The sequence below is a fragment of the Carassius carassius genome, chromosome 39 (genome assembly GCF_963082965.1).
Source record: "Carassius carassius chromosome 39, fCarCar2.1, whole genome shotgun sequence".
In the NCBI taxonomy this organism is placed as follows: domain Eukaryota; kingdom Metazoa; phylum Chordata; class Actinopteri; order Cypriniformes; family Cyprinidae; genus Carassius; species Carassius carassius.
This window is the reverse complement of record NC_081793.1, coordinates 24587602-24609568: the sequence shown is the minus strand read 5'-3', so window position 1 is coordinate 24609568 and position 21967 is coordinate 24587602. Positions and strand designations below refer to the sequence as shown.

Genomic DNA, 21967 nt, shown 5'->3' with positions numbered 1-21967 from the left:
ACAGGAGATGAGAGACAAGACACTCGCTTTCACAGCAACTTTGTGACTTATAAAAGTCTGAATTCAGAAAGGAAGGGGTGAGGGGAAGAGAGAGAAATAAAACAGCGCCTGTATTCATCTTGCCAAACTTCCGGAGGGAAATCACCAACTGAGGCCCCATGAATAATTTGCTTTTCCCCGTCTTCACACCCATACACACACACACGCTTGGGAACATGTTGATGGATTGGATTTAACCGAGCACGAAACATCTGATCAACAAACAAAATGTGGAAGGCGAAGACGTGTTCTGCTTGATTTTCATTGTCCATAATGAACTTTATGTTCCGATGCTTTGGGAGGCACTTTTCAAGATGTCATTTTGCTGTTTTCCCCCTCTGTACCTTTTATTTGTATTTAAGGTGAAAGCAACCACTTGTTTGTTCGCTGTATATTCAAAAGCATTTAATTACTGAGTCCCTCTGTTCAAATCTCTACTGGACCATTAAATTGCCTGTTACAATGGCTAAGAATATCAATTGACAGAAGCCTGCTTATTAGCTAAATAAGCCTTTGCATGATAATAAACTAATATAATGAGTGCAACAGAAAGCAAGTGCATCACAAAGCTATAAGCAATAAAACATTAAAGGGGTCATGTCAAGCAGAATCAAGTTCCCCTTAAACTTCTGAGATAAGAGGATTCATTGTACTAATAAAAGCAACTTTCAAAAACTCAAAATGTCCTCACTAATTATTCATTAATATTAATAATATGTAAAAAAAAAAAAAAAAAAAAAATTAATAATTAAAATGTGAGTGTAATTAATATTCTAATAAATATTATAAATAATATGTAAAATACAAATAATCTAATATAAAAATAACAGTATTAATATATTATTCATATGTTGGTCTAATATATATATATATATATATATATATATATATATATATATATATATATATAATCTACAATTAATAATTGACTTCACCAATAGGCTACTGGCTCTTTTATTTATAAGGTGGGACTTATTCTGCCATATTGCATGTTGATTTTCTCCTGTTCATAGTAATCTGAGAGCACCAGCTTGATATTTCGATAGTCTTTGATATTGGATAATTCGAAAATTGAGGTAACGATCAAGACATTTCCTAAATGGATAATAGCATTAAAATCATTTTATTCTAGAGCTTATGAGTAAGTGGCTAAGGGCTTGTGTATTTTTAATAGATACTTACTTGACCAGGTGATTGACTGCATCAGGGTCTCGAGCTGACACAGTGCCAACCGAGCTGCCGGCAGGGGTGTCTTCATCCACCTCAAAAATGTACAGAGTCCTACTGAAAAGTGGAGGTTCGTCTACATCCGTAACTGTGATCCGGACAATCGCCGTGTCACTGAAAGGCCCCAGTTGCTCAAAGCGTCGATCTATATGCGTGTTGGTCACCTGCACCCGTAGTGAGTACAACCTCTTACTCTCGTAATCTAGTTGCTGAACAGGAGAAAGGTTACAAGAGCAAAGATAAGATGTTAGTCCACTCTTCATGACCTGTCTGAATAAAGGAAGGCTTACTTTTCTGATATGTTTCAGCTCAGGTCTATTCGGTCGCAAATTAACGACATGCTCTAGCAATGTCACCCTAAACTTTTCTAAATCTAAAGCTCGTTTTTGCATACAAGTGCTTATCACTCTCTCTTTTCTTCTGAGTTGAATGTCTTTTTTTATATAAAGGCAAGGAATTGTGCTTTAATGCAGCCTTTTAATTATGAGCGATTAAAGACTCAAGGTACGATCTTTTACCTTTTGCCTATTCAGGCCTTCTTCTGTAGCTATCTTTCATTCTAGTTTAAGCAATAAGATTTGCATAATTGCCTGAGCCTCGTCAAAGCCTGGCCTGACAGAGAGAGGAAATAAGCTATAGGCAGATTTCAGCAGGAAAATAGATCCCTGTGCCATACAAAAGGGAAAAAGGGACTTTTTGGGCCGTGAATAGAATTAAGCACCTTTGTAAAGTTGATAGGACACGAAGGCTTCGATTTAGGGGATTACTTTCTAAGCACTTTGCTTCGTATGGGTGCCTGCATGCATATGAAAGAATTAGAGAATGGGAATGAGGGAAAGACTGTTGGATGGTACGGATTTTTATTTCCGACGCCGACTTACAGTGTGATGTTTAAAACATTAAATATCGGGCCTGTTTACCTTCTTCACTGTTATCACCCCTTCCTGGCTGGTGCTGTCCGTGATGATATTGAACACGTCTTGCCCGTCGCCATCCAGGATGGAGTACCACATCTCGGCGTTCTCTCCCACATCCGCATCATACGCTTTGATCCGGCCCACCGATGATCCGATTCCAGTTGACTCTGGAGTGGAGAGATGGTAGGTACCTGGAGAAGGAGAGCAAAAGAAATCAATTGAGTAAACAGTCAGGTGTTTGTACGAACTCTTTGTTCTCGAGCGAGCTGCTTCTGCGTACATTTGTCTATTTGTTTATCCTTCTCTCGAGGGGGAAAAAGCGGAGCTGCCTCTCAGTGGTTATTCTTTAATAGAATTTCAGCTCCGATGAGCCACTGGAGGTTCTTTTTAAACCCAGTTTGTGGAAACTGTTTCTGATGTGGCTCTTGTATTAGATTTGAGACTGTGGCAAAGAGAGAGGGATTATCACCCCAAATGAAGCGCCCACTGTGCTCTCTCTCTCTCTCTCTCTCTCTCTCTCTCTCTCTATGTTTCTTTGTCTTCTAGTTTTGATCCCTCTTTCTCTCTCCACCCTTCTCTCTCACTCTCTAAAAGCCTCTTTCTGTGAAGATTTTTTTCTGGGTTCAGATTGTGTCTCTTCCTGGTCCGTAGGAAAAACTGGCCCTGAGCATCTCCATGATAATTCAGCTGAACCATGACATGTGTCTGTTGCTTTTCTTATGAAATATCACTCGGAGAGAAGAAATTTGCCTAGTGAACAGATAACTTCTTATGCTGATTATGTTGAAATCTGTTTGCAACTCCAAGCATAATTCTGCTCATAAATACTCTGATAATCTAGTCTGCATACATTTTTAATAGTTGACTGGCAGTCTAACCCTTGTTCATTTGATATGCACTTTCAGGCTTGCTCAAGGCCTTTAGTCCTAGACATTTCAATAGCAGTTTTCTTCCATGAAGGTCCACAGAAAGGTACAGGTGTTTTGCACCCAAATGAGTCATAATTTAGTTTTATGTGACCTAAAATGGCCTCCTTTTGCTACAATATCCTTTCAATCCTCCAATTGCAAACCACAAACCATGTCTCCTTCAGCTCATCATATGTATGTGAGCGGAGGGTTTGTGCTGTCTTACTGTGCGGGAATCGAGGAGGACTGTTGTTGACATCCTGGAGAGTGATGTTGACTGTAGTGGTCCCGGAGAGACCTCCCATCTGTCCAGCCATGTCCTTAGCCTGAATCACCACCTGGTAGTGCTCCCGGTTCTCTCGAATCATGTTCGGAAGCGCCGTCCTTATGACGCCTGACGGGGTGGATGGACACAGGTTTTATTAGGTGCTGTCTAATGAGCTTCTCTGACTTCATGACTTATATCTTAATGTCACGCTAAACAAGAACAAAAAAAAACATAACCAAGGAAATGAATTCCCAGCCTTGGGGTATTTTATAGAGCAAGATTTAACTGGGTAGGATGTCAATCTTCAAATGATGTTGAGTTAAAGTTATTAGTACATACCATTAGAATTTATGTGTTTTTAAAGCAACAGACTTAAACTGTACTAAATGTACTAAAACACATAGAAAATTTTAATACATTATTAATTTAGAATATAAATAATTTATACTAATAAAAAGGCACACATGTGAATGGGAATACACAGTATAGATTAAGAATGATCTAAATAATGTGTTGAGAAAATTTCCCTGCAATTTTTTATTTCATTATTCGAGAAGAAAAATATAAATAAAATATCATAATTTAATATATATATACTCATTACTATAATAATAATAATAATAATAATACAATATTAATAATATAGACTGCAAACTAAATTTAAAACCATAAAAAACAATTTCTTATCTTAATTTAGTTTAACTTAATGTACTAAAATAACTGAAACTAAAACTGAAATTCAAATGAACAAAATCCATTTAGACTATAAATCAATAAATGACAAAAACACAAACAAAATTACAACTTCAAAATGAAAATGAAATATAAAATGTAAAACTGTTTATATCCCATCTTTTAATCATTTCAAATCATGCTTGTTTTCTCATCTTTTCCCAGCTTACCTGTTTCAGGTTCAACTGAGAAGTATGGCTGGCCCTGCAGTATGCTGTAAACCAGCTTGGCGCTGTTTCCATATGATTCATCATCTGCATCAGTGGCTGTAACTCTTATTACAAATGCACCTTGGGAGAAAGAGAGCAAAAGAGAATTATAGAGAGAGGTATTTCAGAGCCCTAACATGACTGTAAAACATGACCCCCAGATCCAGTATTAAAACCTCAACCATGATCAAAGGAGTGCATTCTAAAGGTGCAATGACAAATTCGCTATTAAAAAAAAAAAAACCTTGCTATTAGCCTATATGATGAGACCCCCACCCTTCCAGCGTGAGCAGTGATCAAGGCGAATGTATGATCACTCGTGCTTTCATCTTCATTATCTCAGTGTATTTCTTATCTAAATCCTAGTCTCATAATTACTCCAGCTGCACGGTGAGATGGGCATATCTTTAATTGTAGTTTTTCTTTCGGGCCGCTCTCTCTGGGTCATCCCATTCATTTTCCGCTCTGATGGAATCTGCTGTATGTTGCTGGGAAACGTCAGACTAATAATCTGCTCAAAGAAGCATTATAATTAGACCAATTAATCTAGAACTAACATGATTTTGGGGGGTTCACTTTCAGCTTGACACAGCTTTGGACAGCTGTAAGAAGAAAAAAAAGATCTTTGATATGAAAAAGCTGGTGTAAAGTAAACCAACTCATTTTGGTTGCTTATATTTGGCTCTACAGTAGTGTGCTACTATAGGCTAAGCCATATATTAAATATTCACTCTTTTTCAAATGTTTTTGCTGGTGATTCACAAGATCTCAGAAGCAATTTTGCAATGCTTCCTTCTCTCTACTCACCAGTATGACAGTGTAATTAATAGCTTCTCTAATTTTAACTTTAGTACCAAAGAACGTTGTTAGTTTTGGTAACTTTGATTAATTTCTGTTAATCAATTCAAACTGGCATTTTTCATAATAATATATGGGGATCAAAATGTATTTGTGACCTTGGACCACAAAACAGTCTTAAGTGTCAAAATTTAGATTTGTACATCATTCAATGAAAGAAAGGCTTTAAAAAATAGATTTTTTTTCTCTGTTTTGTAGCTGTGCTGCTGAAAGCCTTGTAGTGTTTTTAAGTGTGTAGTACTGGTACATCATCACCCGCAATACAAGTCTGATCTTGGAGAAGTCTCAGATAATAGCTAGAGACAACAGCTTTTCTCCTGCCACTTGAAGGGCAAAATCACTCCTCATTCGTGGTTGCCAACAACCGTGCTTTCCATTACACTCACGGCTTCCTGTGAGAAGATTCCTCAGAGGTTTCTCTGTTCTCAATTGTGTATGGTTTGTTCTCCTCAGTCGACTTTAGAGGTGACTTCACGGCTTCTCACTCTCACCTCTGAAGGTGGACCGAATGCACATGTTGTTTCTTCAATGGATCTGCAGCGTCCTTGGCATCAACAAGACCTCCACCGAGCAGCATTCGCTCTCCGAACGGCACGAGGAATACTAATGAATATGGAAACATCTGTCACCCACTGATCCCATTCCAATAACATGGAGAGAAACAGTGTCAGTCTTCATGTATGGCCAGATCTGATTAACGGGAGACACGTTTGCAACACATGGCCGGTTTGTTCAGATTAAAAGTGAGTGCCACCGTGACCTCACGCTTTGGCAAGCAGAGCTGTTCGTGAATTTGTTCAAGGTCCAGAGAAAGGAAGAGCTCAAGCGAAGTGTCAAATGAGCACGGTGTCCCATTTATGTTGAGGAGTACCGGGGATGATGTAACTTTGAACCCCACGGAGAAATACAGATATGAAAGGGAGAACAAGCCTGACGGAAAGAGAAATGGGAAAGAAAGGCTGAGCTTGGGTTTCAAGTGCAAAAGCCTGAGGGGAAAAGACTGTGGTCCATTTACAAGGCTGCTTCCACCAGATTATTTTGAATAAATAACTCTGCCCAGAGTTGAACTATTGTAATGTGATGTGCTTTTACATTTGTGAAGGCAATAAATATCGGTAGTGACAGTGAATCTGCCATGTATCATGTTAAGAATCTGAATTAAACATCATTGTATGTTCTCGGCTTGTAAAACACAGAGGCATTGAGACTCTCGATGGCATAGGCATAAAGGAGATCAGGCACTGTAATGTAAGAATCCAACTGAGAGTCCCTGAAGCTTGAGTGGAGTGGTCTTGCGTTTTTCTGAAAGGATGACTGATAGTGTTTCATGCCTCAGGGATCCATCTTTCAACAAACACGGTTTGCATTATGATATATTTTCCAATGAGAGATCCAAAATTTTGAATACCTTCATGCACATTTCATTTTGATGTTGCATTGAAAGTGTCACAACGAGGATGTGATGATAGTGCTGATTGGTCGATGACTCCTCAAGAATGAATACAGTCCCGAACCATTCAGTCGCGTTAGTGACTGTGACATGAACGGCAGCAGCAGGGAAAAATCTAAGTCCATTTCATGCTTCAAAAAATATCGGGAACTAGTGAAGCATCTATTATAATATAATGAAAGATTTCTGATTTCTGACAGCTTGTTGCTTGCAAAAATTTTTCCCATTGCAACGTAAATTAAGGTAAAAGGTCTACAACATAAGACCACAGAAATATGATCTCTCCAAGAAAGAAGGGGGCAAACAGTATCATGCCAAAGTGTAAGTGTTTCCGTACATACTTTCAGTCATTTTCTTGCCTGCATCATGAAAAATAAGTTGCTGCAAAATAAGGGTCTTCTTATTTAGCTATTACTATTATTACAATTTAATCAAAATTGTATTAAAATAATATAATTATTAATACATAATAATACAATTTTACTGTCTGTTATATATATATATATATATATATATATATATATATATATATACAGTACAGACCAAAAGTTTGGACACACCTTCTCATTCAAAGAGTTTTCTTTATTTTCATGACTATGGAAATTGTAGATTCACACTGAAGGCATCAAAACTATGAATTAACACATGTGGAATTATATATGGAATTATATACATAACAAAAAAGTGTGAAACAACTGAAAATATGTCATATTCTAGGTTCTTCAAAGTAGCCACCTTTTGCTTTGATTACTGCTTTGCACACTCTTGGCATTCTCTTAAGTGAGTGAAGTGAAGTGACATTCAGCCAAGTATGGTGACCCATACTCAGAATTTGTGCTCTGCATTTAACCCATCCGAAATGAACACACACACACACACTGTGAGCACACACCCGGAGCAGTGGGCAGCCATTTATGCTGCGGCGCCCGGGGAGCAGTTGGGGGTTCGATGCCTTGCTCAAGGGCACCTAAGTCGTGGTATTGAAGGTGGAGAGAGAACTGTACATGCACTCCCCCCACCCACAATTCCTGCCGGCCCGGGACTCGAACTCACAACCTTTCGATTCGGAGTCCGACTCTCTAACCATTAGGCCACGACTCCCCAAGAAATAAATGGACTGCATTTATATAGCGCTTTCAACAGACCACATGGCCATCCAAAGCGCTTTACAATTTGCCTCACATTCACCCATTCACACACACATTCACACACCGACTGTGGTGTCTGCCATTCAAGGCGCCATCCAGCTCGTCGGGAGCAGGTGGGGTTAGGTGTCTTGCTCAAGGACACCTCGACACTTGGTCAGGTGGAGCCGGGGATCGAACCACCAACCTTCCGATTTGTAGACAACCTACATGAACCACTGAGCCACTGCCGCCCCATAATTGATGAGCTTCAAGAGGTAGTCACCTGAAATGGTCTTCCAACAGTCTTGAAGGAGTTCCCCGAGAGATGCTTAGCACTTGTTGGCCCTTTTGCCTTCTGTCTGTGGTCCAGCTCACCCCTAAACCATCTCGATTGGGTTCAGGTCCGGTGACTGTGGAGGCCAGGTCATCTGGCGCAGCACCCCATCACTCTCCTTTTTGGTCAAATAGCCCTTGATGCCTTCAGTGTGACTTTCACAATTTTCATAGTCATGAAAATAAAATAAAAACTTTGAATGAGAAGGTGTGTCCAAAATAAATTATTAATTTTAATGCATAACTCTCAATCACACAGGTTTATGTGATGGACCATTTAGGGGCAGCTGTGGCCTAATGTCTAGAGAGCCAGAATAGTTACCCGAAGGTCGCCGTTTCGAGTCTCAGTGCTGGCAGGAGTTGCAGATGGCGGGGGGTGACTAAACAACGCTCTCTCCCACCCTCAATACCCATGGCTGAAGTGCCTTTGAGCAAGGCACTGAACCCCCAGTTGATCCCCGGGCACTGAATATATAGCTGTCCACTGCTCTGGGTGTGTGTTCATGGTGTGTTCACTTCTCACTGCTGTGTGTGTGTGCATTTGAATGGGTTAAATGCAGAGCACCAATTCTGAGTATGGGTTTGGCAAATGTCACGACTTTCACTTTTCTTAATAAATGGTGGCATGATGAAGTTTGTACTCATTGATGCATCTCACCCACTGACAGACTTTATCCCACTCTCCTATAATTATTAATAAGGTGTAAAACTGCAAAAATATTTCATTTCTGTTTAGTCACCTCTGACATATTGTGTCAAGCATTCTCAAACAGTGCTTTATAAATTAACAAACACAAATAGGTACACCAGGACCACTTCAAGCATAATTTCCTCATTTCCTAGTGATTAATCGTTGATTCATTTGCTGGGTCACAATGATTAAGATCCACAATGATTATCTTATCATAACACAAAATCTTTAATCAAAACCGCCTGCCTTGTTTTTGTCAGAACTGCAAATGAGTTTTGATTTATTCGAAATAAACCTGCAGGTTAATTTGTTGCTTCATGAAGAGTAATTGATTTCAGCTTGCTGCATCCCGTTCATTTAGTTTGATTCTCTCTGCTGCTCTTAATTGGTTTAAAATTACTGAATGAATTCAGATGGGATATTTTACGATCTTTATCCTTCCTGCAAATCATGTGAAGCTGAATGTTTGTCATAGTTTTAATCAGCGATGATTAAGTGGCTGAAACAAAGTGTTTTCCGTTCAGCGTAAAAAAAAAAAAATAATAATAATAATAATAAAGTCTTTCATTTTATTTGCCAATGTCAATTTGCTTGTCATAGGAGACAGTTTTGACTGCTTGGTAACCACGCAAGTTTTACTGCTTAATATGTAATCATTTTGAAATCTTTTGTTTTTAAAAAGAGTCCAGCTACTTCACTTTGCTATGGATGTCTTTATGGAGGCACTTTGATGTAAATTAGATTTTTGTGCGTGTGAGTGATTGCAAATATTGTAAATATTAGATTGTAAATATGTGTGTTTCTAAAGTGAACTATTCCCTTAACCCCACAGAAGTAGAAAAGCATTGTTTATAACCCATACCAATTAGTTTTCTTATGTGAATCTTTCTTATTTGAGTTCTCTTTTGTGAATTTGACAGAACATCTTGAGCCTGCAACTCATACTCACCAACACCGGACATCTCTGATACACTGGCCACGTACGTGTCCTTGGAAAACTTTGGCTCGTTGTCATTGATGTCGTGGATTTTGATGATGAACTCCGAGGCCTTCTCCAGATCCTGTCCGGATGTTTTGTTGACGGCTTTGGCGCTCAGGGTGTACAACGCTTTCTCTTCTCTGTCAAGCCTCCTGGTGGCGTGGATATCTCCCGAGTTCTCATCAATCTCGAAAACTGTTCCGGCCCCGTCTCCGGTGAGGACGTACTTCACAGATCCATCTTCTGTGTCCACGTCTGAGTGAAGCTGAATAGAGCAAAGAGAGTTCTGTTGGAATTAACAGTTCCCGAATTAACTGTTTTCTTTGCGCGCTACTGGCAAATTGTTCGCAAATATACTCAGTCTGTCAAGGCAAAATGTTCAGGCGGTGGCCCTAAACCTTGTGCAAATGGAAACAGAAATTAAACCATTCATGAAATGCAGTTTAAGCCCTTTCTGGCCGAAGTCAGAATGTGTTTCTTGAGCAATGTTTTTAAATGAGTCATGAATATGTGAATATGAATTTGCTCAAAAGCCCCGGCGCTCGGTTTAATTTTCTTTGTGGGTGCAGCTTGAAATTTTGACTTAAGTATTTCATTCACATCAGTATCCGTAATAGTTCCACAATTCTTCCTTTTCCTTTCAACAGTAAACAGAGAGGGCTGAATGGCGATCTCGCCATTATCTGCAGGAGCGCAGAACTTACTGTGTAGAAAGCTCTGTGTTTGCCGTGGTTGACGGCATATGGCAGATATCTCAGAAAACTGTCAATAGACTCCTGTACCTTCAAACTGTGGAGGAAAGATATGACCGGTTTTGTTCAGAACACTCACAATTACACAAAACGCTCCTTCAGAGCAGAACTTTCCTTTTACACCTGTCTCTTAGCAACAAGAGGAAGCCCGACAGCCCTCTCCATTTGATTGCAGTTCTTCTTTTCCTGATTAGGTTTTTACCAGAAGAGGCCAGCCAAGAAAGCTCTGGACAAAATATCCAATCAGCATAGGTGCTATAAGATGTTTCATATTTAATAAATGATCAATAACACTCGAAATAAGCTGCAAAAACAATCCTTGTTTTCCTAAGAACGTTCTTAGCATTGCACAATTTCATAATCTGTACACTTACAGCTAAATGTAGACTATAATTAGAAACGATTTTAGAGGCTTTTCTAACCACTGTTATCAGGATGTAGATAATTTGACACGTAACAATTAAAACAGCAATTTGGAGGTTGAGTCATTCTAAAACAGCATCCCTCTCTGTCCTGAAACTGAATTAGGTATCTATTTCACACACAATTGCATTAACACACCAGCATGCTGCTTAGAGAAAATCTTTTCTTTAGTACTTTTATGTCCTGGCATAGACAGTTGTAGGAGGCAAACCTGTGTGAATCTGATGTTGTTTTGTGTTTGGGTTATTAACTAAAGCTAAAACCATTCATTTCGGTTGCACAAAGTATTAAACTATTAAATAAACACATCTTATCATTTTCTTTTAGTTTAACTAAAATAACTCAAACTAAAATACAAATGAAATAGAAATATTTACAATAAAACAATAACTATTAAAATGGCAAAATTACACAACAAAACTAATAAAACTTTCAAATAAAAAAGTTACATTTAAAATAAAATTCTAAATATCAATAATAATAATAATAATAATAAAACAAAATAATAATTATAAAAAAATAATCCTCCAATACCAGTTGTTAACATTTTTTAAGTTCATTATATTAAGCCCAATGATTTTTTTTTTTTCAATTTTCTTTTCTTTTCTTTTTACAACTAAAAGAGAATCTTACTGGTTGTTCTTTTCCATCTATTCAGTCCCCATGGGGACTAAAGCTTCAGAAAAGTTGCAAGAGTACTTTTAAGGCACCCTAAAAATAACACATATGACTCGTTCACTCTATTTCAAGCCTTCTGAAGTCATGCAAGCTTTGTTTGAAGAAAAAACTGCATTTTCTTGAATTTCACTGAGACCTTTCTCTTCCAGTGAGCTTATAAGTTTGTGAACTGGGAGAACTGATTCATCAAGAAGGTCTGACTCAATAAGGCTGATCCATTTACAGTACGAATCAAACATCTGTTCTTATCTCATGAACACACCAGTGAATAAGTGTCCTTCTTTTCCCTTGCACAAATCAGTGTGTGAATCAAATTGACTTCTTTTTCCACAGAACTAAGAAACTCATACAGGTTTAGAATAATTGATGACCTCTTAGACTTTATTAGGGTCTGAGACTCCCTCATATTAAAATACAGGAATACTTGTGTTCTGAAAAAAAAAGAAAAAAAAGTGAATAATAGTTCATTGCAGTACAGCATTTACAATTGTTAAAACACACAAAAGCAAAATAGTCCACCTTTTTATCTTGGAGATCCATATTTACGCCTTTACTGCACAGTTTAAATTACAATAATTGTTGACAATAATTGATCTTACTGCATGAAAAAGAAAACTCAAATATGTAACTCAAAAAAGAAAACTATGAAATATGTATAAAACAACTGTTTTGGCAACATGTGATAGTGTCAGTGCGTAGATCCAGATGGTAGATACAACACTTTTTCGGACTCTGTTCTAGTGTTATGCAAAGCTGGTTTAAGTTTTTTTTTTTTTTTTTTATGGTATTTCACTGAAATATAATAAACTTAAAGAGCCTGAACTTGTATACTTAAATGCAATGTATATAACTGGATTATTATTTTATTTTTCTTCCAGTGGTTAGAAGTGACATAATGGCTCCAGCATTAGAAATTTGAGAGAATGTTAAGTCAGTGTTGTTCAATCACAGACAGTGTGGCAAATATGAGACAACTTCCCATTTTACTCAGAATTCAAAATGCACAAAAATATGCAGCTGAGGGTTTGTGTGGAAAATTAGAAGATCAATTATGAAGTACCGTTTTTATATACAGAATGGACTGAAAGGCTGCAGTGGACATTAAATTTGCAGCCCAGTCAGCGGTTGTTATGACATGGCGATGGTTAATTTCGTGAATATTAATTAGGCCGTGCTGACGTTGCTTGGTAACCTTTCTAGACTGCCCAGTCATGCAAGTAATTAATATTCTTGAGGCAAACCTTCACCATAGTAGCTTTATAAGTCATATCCTGTGCTTGAGTTCTGGCATTTGAGATTCAATGTCAGGCCACACTTGTATCTAGCAAGGATGCATTAAGTTCATCAAAAGTTTTTTTTTTTTTTTTTTTTTTTTTTGCTTTTAAAAAAGTTATTCAAAATTGATATAATACTTCATAATATTACTGTTTTACTGTATTTTCGATCATTTAAATGCACTCTCAGTGAAGGTAAGACATTAAAAATCTTTTGAACCCTAAACTTTTTAATGCTTATGTAAGTGCACAGTAATACAATACAATATACATTATGTGTTGATACACAAGCCACATCTAAAGCGGAGTATTTGATCTTTCATGTAAAATTATGTAAAAACTATAATATTTTTTTATTTTTATTGACCATTTAACATCGTTATTAGCAAATGCAATGCTTAAAACTGTTAACTGTTCACCTAACTGGTCACCTTTTTATTAGTGAATTTCAATCATTAATCTGCACTCTTAGAAATAAAGGTGCCAAGAACCCCAAGAACCGCTTGGTGATATTAAAAACCTTTGTCCACTACAACCTTTTGTGCACTGGAGAGCCTTAATGGATGAACCTTTATTTTTAAGAGTCAAGTCAAAAGAATGATTGCAGATGTGTAGCGTATGTTTGTAATTTCCCCATCTTGTAAAGAATGTGTGCGCTGTCATTCATCTGAGATTAGCAGACACTGCAGACTCTGTCGCTGCAGGGGGTTTGTGGGTCAGTGGATATATGCACACATCAGACGTTTGTGGTTCTTTTCTCTCTTTTTCTTTCTCAGTGCAGGGGCATAAAAAGCACCTTTACTTGTTTGAAAAATTAGGTGTTTAAACTATAGGGAATTATAGCAGACTGCAGGAGTGCACTTAGGATGAGTCGGCTGTCCAACACTTTGACAGACATCAGTCATACAAATACAGATATGGATGGATGGATTTTTTACACATATTGGATGGATGGATTTTATCAGTTTGAAACTGCAAACTGCATGTATATCAAAAATAATTTACTATTGGTAAATATGAATGAAAATAAATATTTTTTCAGCAGTATAAATGTCTTTACTGACACTTTTGACCAATTCAATGCATCATTTCTAATTAAAAGTATTAAGTTCTTTCAAAAACAAATCTTACTGGCTACTTTTCAGAACAAAACACATGATAAAGTATAGGATATAAGTAATTAAGTATGAGTTATTCAAGCATAGTGTGGTCTGCGATGTGGATCCTTGGGCTATTTCTCAATATATAATTAGCTCATTAACCCAATCAGTGATTAGGTAGATTTCATATCCCATTATGAATCAGACTTACAATCATTATACACACACACACACACCATTTTCCAGTTTTACCATTGACCTTTCTTGCTGTTTCTTAAGCTGCATTTTAAGTATATATATATATATATATATATATATATATATATATATATATATATATAAATATATAACATCTGTCTCATCTTGCTTCAATTAAATCAATATTTTAGGTAATATTTTGATAGTTGATGAAAGATGTTAAGTCATGTACATGATACAAACTATATAATAAAATTTGGATTAATATTGAAATATTCTTGAGCATGTAGAGTGATCACTCATTTATTCCATTGGGGTTTTGTGAGCATGTTGCATGTATATAGTTTTGTTATAGATTAAATTATCACTGCACATACCAGGGGACGCAATGCAGTATTAAATGCTTAAGAATATAACAATGCATGCTTTATGAAAGTGCCTTTGTCTCTCAAATTAACTTTAAACTGTGAAGCATCTATGAAGCCTGTGTTTTAATCAACCTCCTGCAACATGATGACAAAGCCTGTTTACAGTCACCGACCAGAATGACAGAAAAGTCCAAAAAAATAAATCCAGAATTTCTCAGCCACAGCAAGCGAAAAGGGGGAATGTATCTGCTTTCAGCTCCAAGCCAGTAATCTATGTAAACATTAGCATGCGAGTCATTAGCATGTGGTTAATGAAATGTTTGTGTGCTGTATCTCACGGGTCCACATTCTCCTGAGTGGCAGAGCGAGTGAGGGACACAGCATGCAGGAAAGCCAAAGCAGATATAAATAACTTAGGATAAGATCTAATTATTTTTAACATATTTACAGCCAGCGACTCTAGACCCAAGTGAGATGGGGATTGAACCAATTTTTAGGAAGAAATGACATCTCAAGATACATTTATTTATTTATTTATTCTGATGGAAATATCATTATATATCAATATATAATGTGTGTGTATATATATATATATATATATATATATATATATATCTTCATTTTTAAAAATAGTAGCTTTTAAAGTGGGAAAAAATATTCTTATGATCATTAATATATATATATATATATATATATATATATATATATATATATATATATATATATATATATATATATATATATATAGGTGCTTGTCATATAATTAGAATATCATCAAAAAGTTGATTTCACTAATTACATTCAAAAAGTGAAACTTTTATATTATATTCATTCATTACACACAGACTGATATATTTCAAATGTTCATTCTTTTAATTTTTTTTTATTAATTTTGATTATTATAATCGACAACTAAGGAGAATCCCATATCAGTTTCTCAGAAGATTAGAATATTGTGAAAAGGTTCAATATTGAAGACACCTGGTGCCACACTCTAATCAGCTAATTAACTCAAAACACCTGCGAAGCCTTTAAATGGTCTCTCAGTCTAGTTCTGTAGGCTACACAATCATGGAGAAGTCTGCTGACTTGACAGTTGTCCAAAAGATGACCATTGACACCTTGCACAATGAGGGCAAGACACAAAAGGTCATTGCAAAAGAGGCTGGCTGTTCACAGAGCTCTGAGTCCAAGCACATGAACAGAGAGGCGAAGGGAAGGAAAAGCTGTGGTAGAAAAAAAGTGTATCAGCAATAGGGATTCACAAAGAGTGGACTGCAGCTGGAGTCAGTGCTTCAAGAACCACTACACACAGACATATGCAAGACATGGGTTTCAGCTGTCGCATTCCTTGTGTCAAGCCACTCTTGAACAACAGACAGTGTCAGAAGCGTCTCGTCTGGGCTAAAGGCACAAAGGACTGGACTGCTGCTGAGTGATCCAAAGTTATGTTCTCTGATGAAAATAAATTTAGCATTTCCTTTGGAAATCAGGGTCCCAGTCTGGAGGAAGAGAGGAGAGGGACACAATCCACGTTGCTTGAGGTCCAGTGTAAAGTTTCCACAGTCAGTGATGGTTTGCGGTGCCATGTCATCTGCTGGTGTTGGTCCACTGTGTTTTCTGAGGTCCAAGGTCAACACAGCCATATACAAGGAAGTTTTAGAGCACTTCATGCTTCCTGCTGCTGACCAACTTAATGGAGATGCAGATTTCATTTTGCAACAGGACTTGGCAACTGCACACAGTGCCAATGCTACCAGTACCTGGTTAAAGACCAGTCTGTGTGTAATAAATGAATTTAATATACAAATTTCACTTTTTGAATGATATCCCTGTTCTTAATTGGCCAGCAAACTCGCCTGACCTTAACCCCATAGAAAATCTATGGGGTATTGTGAAGAGGAAGATGTGATATGCCAGACCCAAGAATGCAGAAGAGCTGAAGGCCACTATCAGAGCAACCTGGGCTCTCATAACACCTGAACAGTGCTACAGACTGATCAACTCCATGCAAGAGGAGCCCAAACTAAGTATTGAATGCTGTACATGCTCATACTTTTCATGTTCATACTTTTCAGTTGGCCAATATTTCAAAAAATCCTTCCTTTATATTAGTCTTAAGTAATATTCTAATTTTAATTCTAAGAAGTTAATAATCAGAATAAAAGCAACATGAATGTGTCCTCTTAATGCTCAAGCGCATTTGACACGGTTTAGGGTAGAGTTAACTATATAGAAGAGCATGACAGATGACATCATCCACAGTCTGAAATCCACCCTCGTTCAACTTTGATGTTTTTAAAATGGCATATGTCTTAAAGATTTTCAGACAATCAATGTATGCTACACCACTGACAACTATCATTCATTATCAAGCTGCATTTAATTCACTTTCTTTCATTTCAGAACAAAGCATGGCGTACCTCCAAAGAGTATTTTCTGGAAAACTGAGGACTTTCATGTTAGTTGTAACTAGAGTAAGCTGCTATAAAGATGTAGATTCCATTTTCATCTCCGCTATGTATAAAATCCCTTGACAGCACCATAATTAGTCTCTCTCTGTCCTTTATTGTGAAGAAATCCTTCAGTGCTGGCATGGCCCACACAGACATGAGTTTGAAATCCATAAAAAGACATCTGAGACAAAGACATACAATGAAAGCAGACAACCGCATAAAGCCAGTACAAACCCCAGCTTCTCTGGGCTAATTGGTGTTTGTCAGATGAGTGTCTAGGCGCGCTTCAAGGGTATACATAAAACATTGCATTAATCTCTGAGGTAAACACATGCTTGAACGACAACAGCGGGCTTCATTAGGTCATTAAATTGAGGTGGACCGTGGTCGAGCCTGAAATTCCCGGCAGGAATGACGGCGATGTGTGAAAAATGTTTTAGGCCCTGCTTTAACGAAGGCGTAATGTGTCTCATAACAACCTGTCTTGTTCTATAAAGTGCTGCGGGTGAGTCTTTAGCCGTTGCATATTATTTCAGCAGTCACTAACCAGGAACTATTCGCTTAAAATGTTGCGCAGAGAAGTGAGAGCCAGAATAAACAGTGACATGTTTAGAAGCAGTAAATCAGTTTCAGTGCTTTTAAGTAATTAGCAGTCATTAACACAAAATGCTTCATTCTAAATGTAAAGCATTTGAAAACTAAAGGTGTCACTAGGGCTGTGTATTTTTCTTCTTGGAAAGTGTAAACGAATCAGGCAGTCCTGTAAAATGTTAGATGGACCCATGAGGGCTGAGGGTTTAGATCAACAAATAATAATTTTCTTATTTAGAATTTTGCCTTGTTTCACAGTACAAATATTCTCAGAGTTGTGAGATAAAAAGTCAAAATTCTAAGATATAAACTCAGTTCTGTGAAGAAAAGTCAGAATGGTAAGATGTAAACTCATATAAACAAATCACAATTTTGTGATAAAAAGTTACAATAATTTTTTTTATAAGTGGGATTTGGGTTAAGAAGGAACGAGACGCTGCGTCGAGAACGTTTGGGGAACGCGTCCAGCGTGACATCTCTGAATAATGTGTATAATCAGTCCAAAGGAAGGGCGAGACGTCATAGGCGGGTGACGTCAGAGACCAGGAAGCATAAAAGCATGAGCGGCGAAGCCGGTAATCAGCCTCAAAGGATGAAGCAAGCGCCAGCCAGAGATGCCAGAAGTGTGGCACTGCGATGCAGCATCTCTTTCCTTCGAGGAACCATGGTTACATACGTAACCTTAGACGTTCCTCTTCAGGAACTCGAGCTGCGTCGAGAACGTTTGGGGAACGAGAATGCCCACACCGCCAGACTTTCAAATCTCTGCCTAGTGTGGAAGAGCACAGCTAAAGCAAGATAAGGAGAAGGAGCCTGACAGAAATCGGGGACAACCCGTCCAATGGCCACACTTCAGAAGGAGTGAGATTGACCCCCAGGAGAGGGGAGATCAGAGGACTCGAGGCTTAGGATAACATCCAGATCACCGCTTAGCATAAGCTTCTTCTGGCCGGAGGCCTCAGCCTCAGCGCACCATGGAGGAAACATGTAACCAGAGGGTTTCTGCCCACTGACTGGCCACCGAGAAGGGCGCGGTAGGCCACTATGGCCGCCACGTAGACCTTCAGGGTGGAGTAAGTGAGCCCTGCGGAGAGCCTGCAGGAACTCCAGCACTGTACCATCCGGGCAGTTAACTGGGTCGAGCTGGCGGTCTCTGCACCAAGAAGTGAAAAGCTTCCACTTCAAGGCATACAGTTTCCTCATTGAGGGAGCTCTGGATTGGAGAATGGTCTTACAACCTTGGTTGAGAGACCGGAAGCTAAGAGTTGTGCCTCCTCAGAGACAACACCTACAGCCTCTAAGCTCCATGCGGGGGCGCACCCTCCGCCTGCGAGAGGAGATCTCTCCCGACGGGAACCTCCCATGGAGTGCCATCAAAAAGTGAAATCAGGCTCAGGAACCATACCCGGCCCGTCAAGAACGGGGCTACTGACAGCAGCCGGACTTCGTCCCAGTGCGCTCTCTCCAGGACTCCCGAGAGCAGAGCAATCGGGGGAAAAATGTACAGATGAAGCCTCGGCCATGTCTGTACCATGGCGTCCAGCCCCAGTGGAGCTGAATGAGTCAGAGGAAGCCAGAGGGGACAGTGCAATGTCTCTCGAGTTGCAAACAGATCCACCCGTGTCTGGCCAACATCTCCAACACTGCTTCATCACCTCAGTGTGAAGACGCCATTCCCCGGGCCTCGGCCCCTGCCTCAACAGGATGTCTTCTCCCATATTAAGATGACCAGGAATGTGAACTGCTCTGAGCGAGAGGAATTCGTCCTGGGCCCACACAAGGATCTGGTACGCTAGTTGTATAAACGGCGTGAGTGCAGACCTCCTTGGTGGTTGATGTAAGAGACTACCGCTGTGTTGTCGATGCGCACCAACACATAGTGACCTCTTAGGTCTGGGAGAAAATAACGAAGTGGACGAGGCACGGCCAGCATCTCCAGGCAATTGATGTGCCATGTCAGATGGCGAAAACTCCACAGACCAAGGGCAGGGTGGTCACTCATGACCGCACCCCAGCCGGTGAAGGACGCGTCCATCGCTAGCATCACGCGGCGACACTGAGAGAAGCACTCGCTGGAGACCGCTGTGCCCTGGAACACTGGCAGGGTTGGCAGATCGATCTCCTGAGGGCACTGAGGAGAGACGGGCACCGTGTAATGCGGTGTACACCGCTCTTCCCCAGAGGGGCCTGCCCTCCGAGGTCCTGAGCCGCAGCATCAGGACTCTCGTAGCTGAAGTCTCCTAAAAACGACGGTCCTCAGACCCACATCGTCTGCTAGGAAGACTAGACCAGAGCCTGCTCAGGGCAGGACCCCATGAAGTACACTTGGCAGGGGCTCCCACACCGCCATGTGACCTCCTAAGGGAACCAGTCTCACGAGACTGGCCTCTGGTGCGCCTAGAGCCACTAGCTCGGTGCCCTGAAGTGGTGGACTGGCAGGGGAATGACCGTACTAGCTGCTCTAGAGACCTCCGTAGAGGTAGCGAGCCTCTCATCACTGCTACGTTTCCGGGCAATAACTGCTCGCCGGAGATCGCTGCGCCCTGGAACACCGGCAGGGTTGGCAGACAATCTCCTGAGGGCACCGAGGAGAGACGGGCACCATGTAATGCGGTGTACACCACTCTTCCCCAGAGGCCTAGGCGTCAGGACGTTATGATGAAGGCTATCCAGCGAAAACAACGGTCCATAGAACTGCTTTCCACTAGAAGCCTTCGGCCTGGGAGCGCCATTTTGACTCCAGCGTCTGCGGATTACAAACGTGACACCCCCGGCACGAGGGGCTGGAACACGGTTGGGACTGCTCCGCCCAGCAGCCCCTGACCGCCTCAACTTCCTCACACAAGAAATCACATCCCTAGAGCCCCTGTACATCTAACTTCACATAGTCAGATAAATATGTGATTTATTTCTTAGAATTAAATGTAGTCAGCAACCAGACTAGTCAACACGGTCTGGTGTAGAAAAAACACACATAAAAATGAAACAATGTAATACACGCGTTGCCTCGGCAGCGCGCGTCTTTTTTTTTTTTTTCATGCTACTCAGTCACACAAACAACATCAATCTCCTTAGAGAAAGATGGATGCTGCTGCGAGCTGTCTCAGAGGGCGAAGAAACCGCAGCGCTGGTTTCCAAGCCTCGTGAACAAGCTCTAGATCTAGTGAACACGGGTGGAGATAGGACGAGCCATGTCCAACCCGTTCGCCAGATCATGTGCGATTCCCGCTGTCGCGGTCGCCGCCGTGCCTCAGCACCAGCGAGACCGCAAGATCACATGCACGGACACACTCCTCGGAGCGTGCCCGGCGAGAGCAGAGCGCTTAACAGCGAAAAAAGCACAATCAGCCCCCGAGAGCTGACTGCGCAAGCTCCACTCTTCATTAATGCTGCTTATGTTAATATTAGACATAACATGCTTGTGTGACTGGTGCTTGTGCAAATGGCGAGCTCATAGACGCCTTTCCACATCAATCTCCTCAGAGAAAGACAGGCAGCGCGTCGCGCCCTCTCATCGGGGAGAAAGTACCGCAAACGCGGGCTTCCGAACCCCCGAGAGCGGGCGCCGGATCTGGTGGCTAAGAAAGAAGATAGGGACTTGCCTGTCTTACATTCCTTCCAGTAGATCCGAAAGCAAATCCCGCGAGCACAACCACTGCTCCGCCTCGGCGAAAGCGGGGTTGGCACCGCGAGAAACACCAATGAAAGCTCTCTCCTCAAAGAGAGCCTTCTGAGAGTGAAGCAAAGGCTCACATCGCAGCCATCAACTCCCTCGAGAGCTGACACTGCGCGCTTCACTCTCAAGCAGACAACACATGAGCTGCATGTGTCCCTGCCCTTTTTTTTTTTTGGCAGGGAAAACACACAGCCTGAACGCTGCCTGCTCTCGCCCAAAACTTCTCTTGATTGAAGCTTTGACAATGGAGTTTATCAGTGGACAAACGTCACTAAATAAGACTCACAAACATATAGCGACTGACACACACACACAGAGCGCTTGCTGAAGACACAAGGCTGATTACCGGCTTCGCCGCTCATGCTTTTATGCTTCCTGGTCCCTGACGTCACCCGCCTATGACGTCTCGCCCTTCCTTTGGACTGATTGTACACATTATTCAGAGACGTCACGCTGGACGCATTCCCCAAACGTTCTCGACGCAGCTCGAGTTCCTGAAGAGGAACTGCGGGGAAGCGAGCTGAAGGTAAGTGGTGTTGCTTGGTGGTGGGTTGCGTAGAGTGGACGGGGTTCCGGGGAGACACGGACATCCAACGCAGAAACACACAAGAAAGCAAGGCATAGGTTACAAACATGAAACAATGCTCTCACGAACACAAGACGCTAGACAAGCCAATATATAGGGATGAGTAATGAGTGACAGCTGTTGCTGA

General features: G+C 40.3%; 1 protein-coding gene across 2 annotated transcripts in view; it reads right to left on the bottom strand.

Moving 5' to 3' along the window:
• LOC132121678 (cadherin-10-like) overlaps nt 1–21967 on the bottom strand; it is a 53935-nt gene that overhangs the window by 17597 nt on the left and 14371 nt on the right. For both annotated transcript variants that reach the window (XM_059531341.1, XM_059531340.1), the window contains exons 3-7: nt 9709–10003; nt 4262–4381; nt 3318–3485; nt 2187–2374; nt 1222–1475 (exon numbers count right to left, since the gene is read on the bottom strand). In XM_059531341.1, coding sequence (XP_059387324.1) covers nt 1222–1475; nt 2187–2374; nt 3318–3485; nt 4262–4381; nt 9709–10003 — 1025 coding nt within the window. The remainder of the gene's footprint in view (nt 1–1221; nt 1476–2186; nt 2375–3317; nt 3486–4261; nt 4382–9708; nt 10004–21967) is intronic.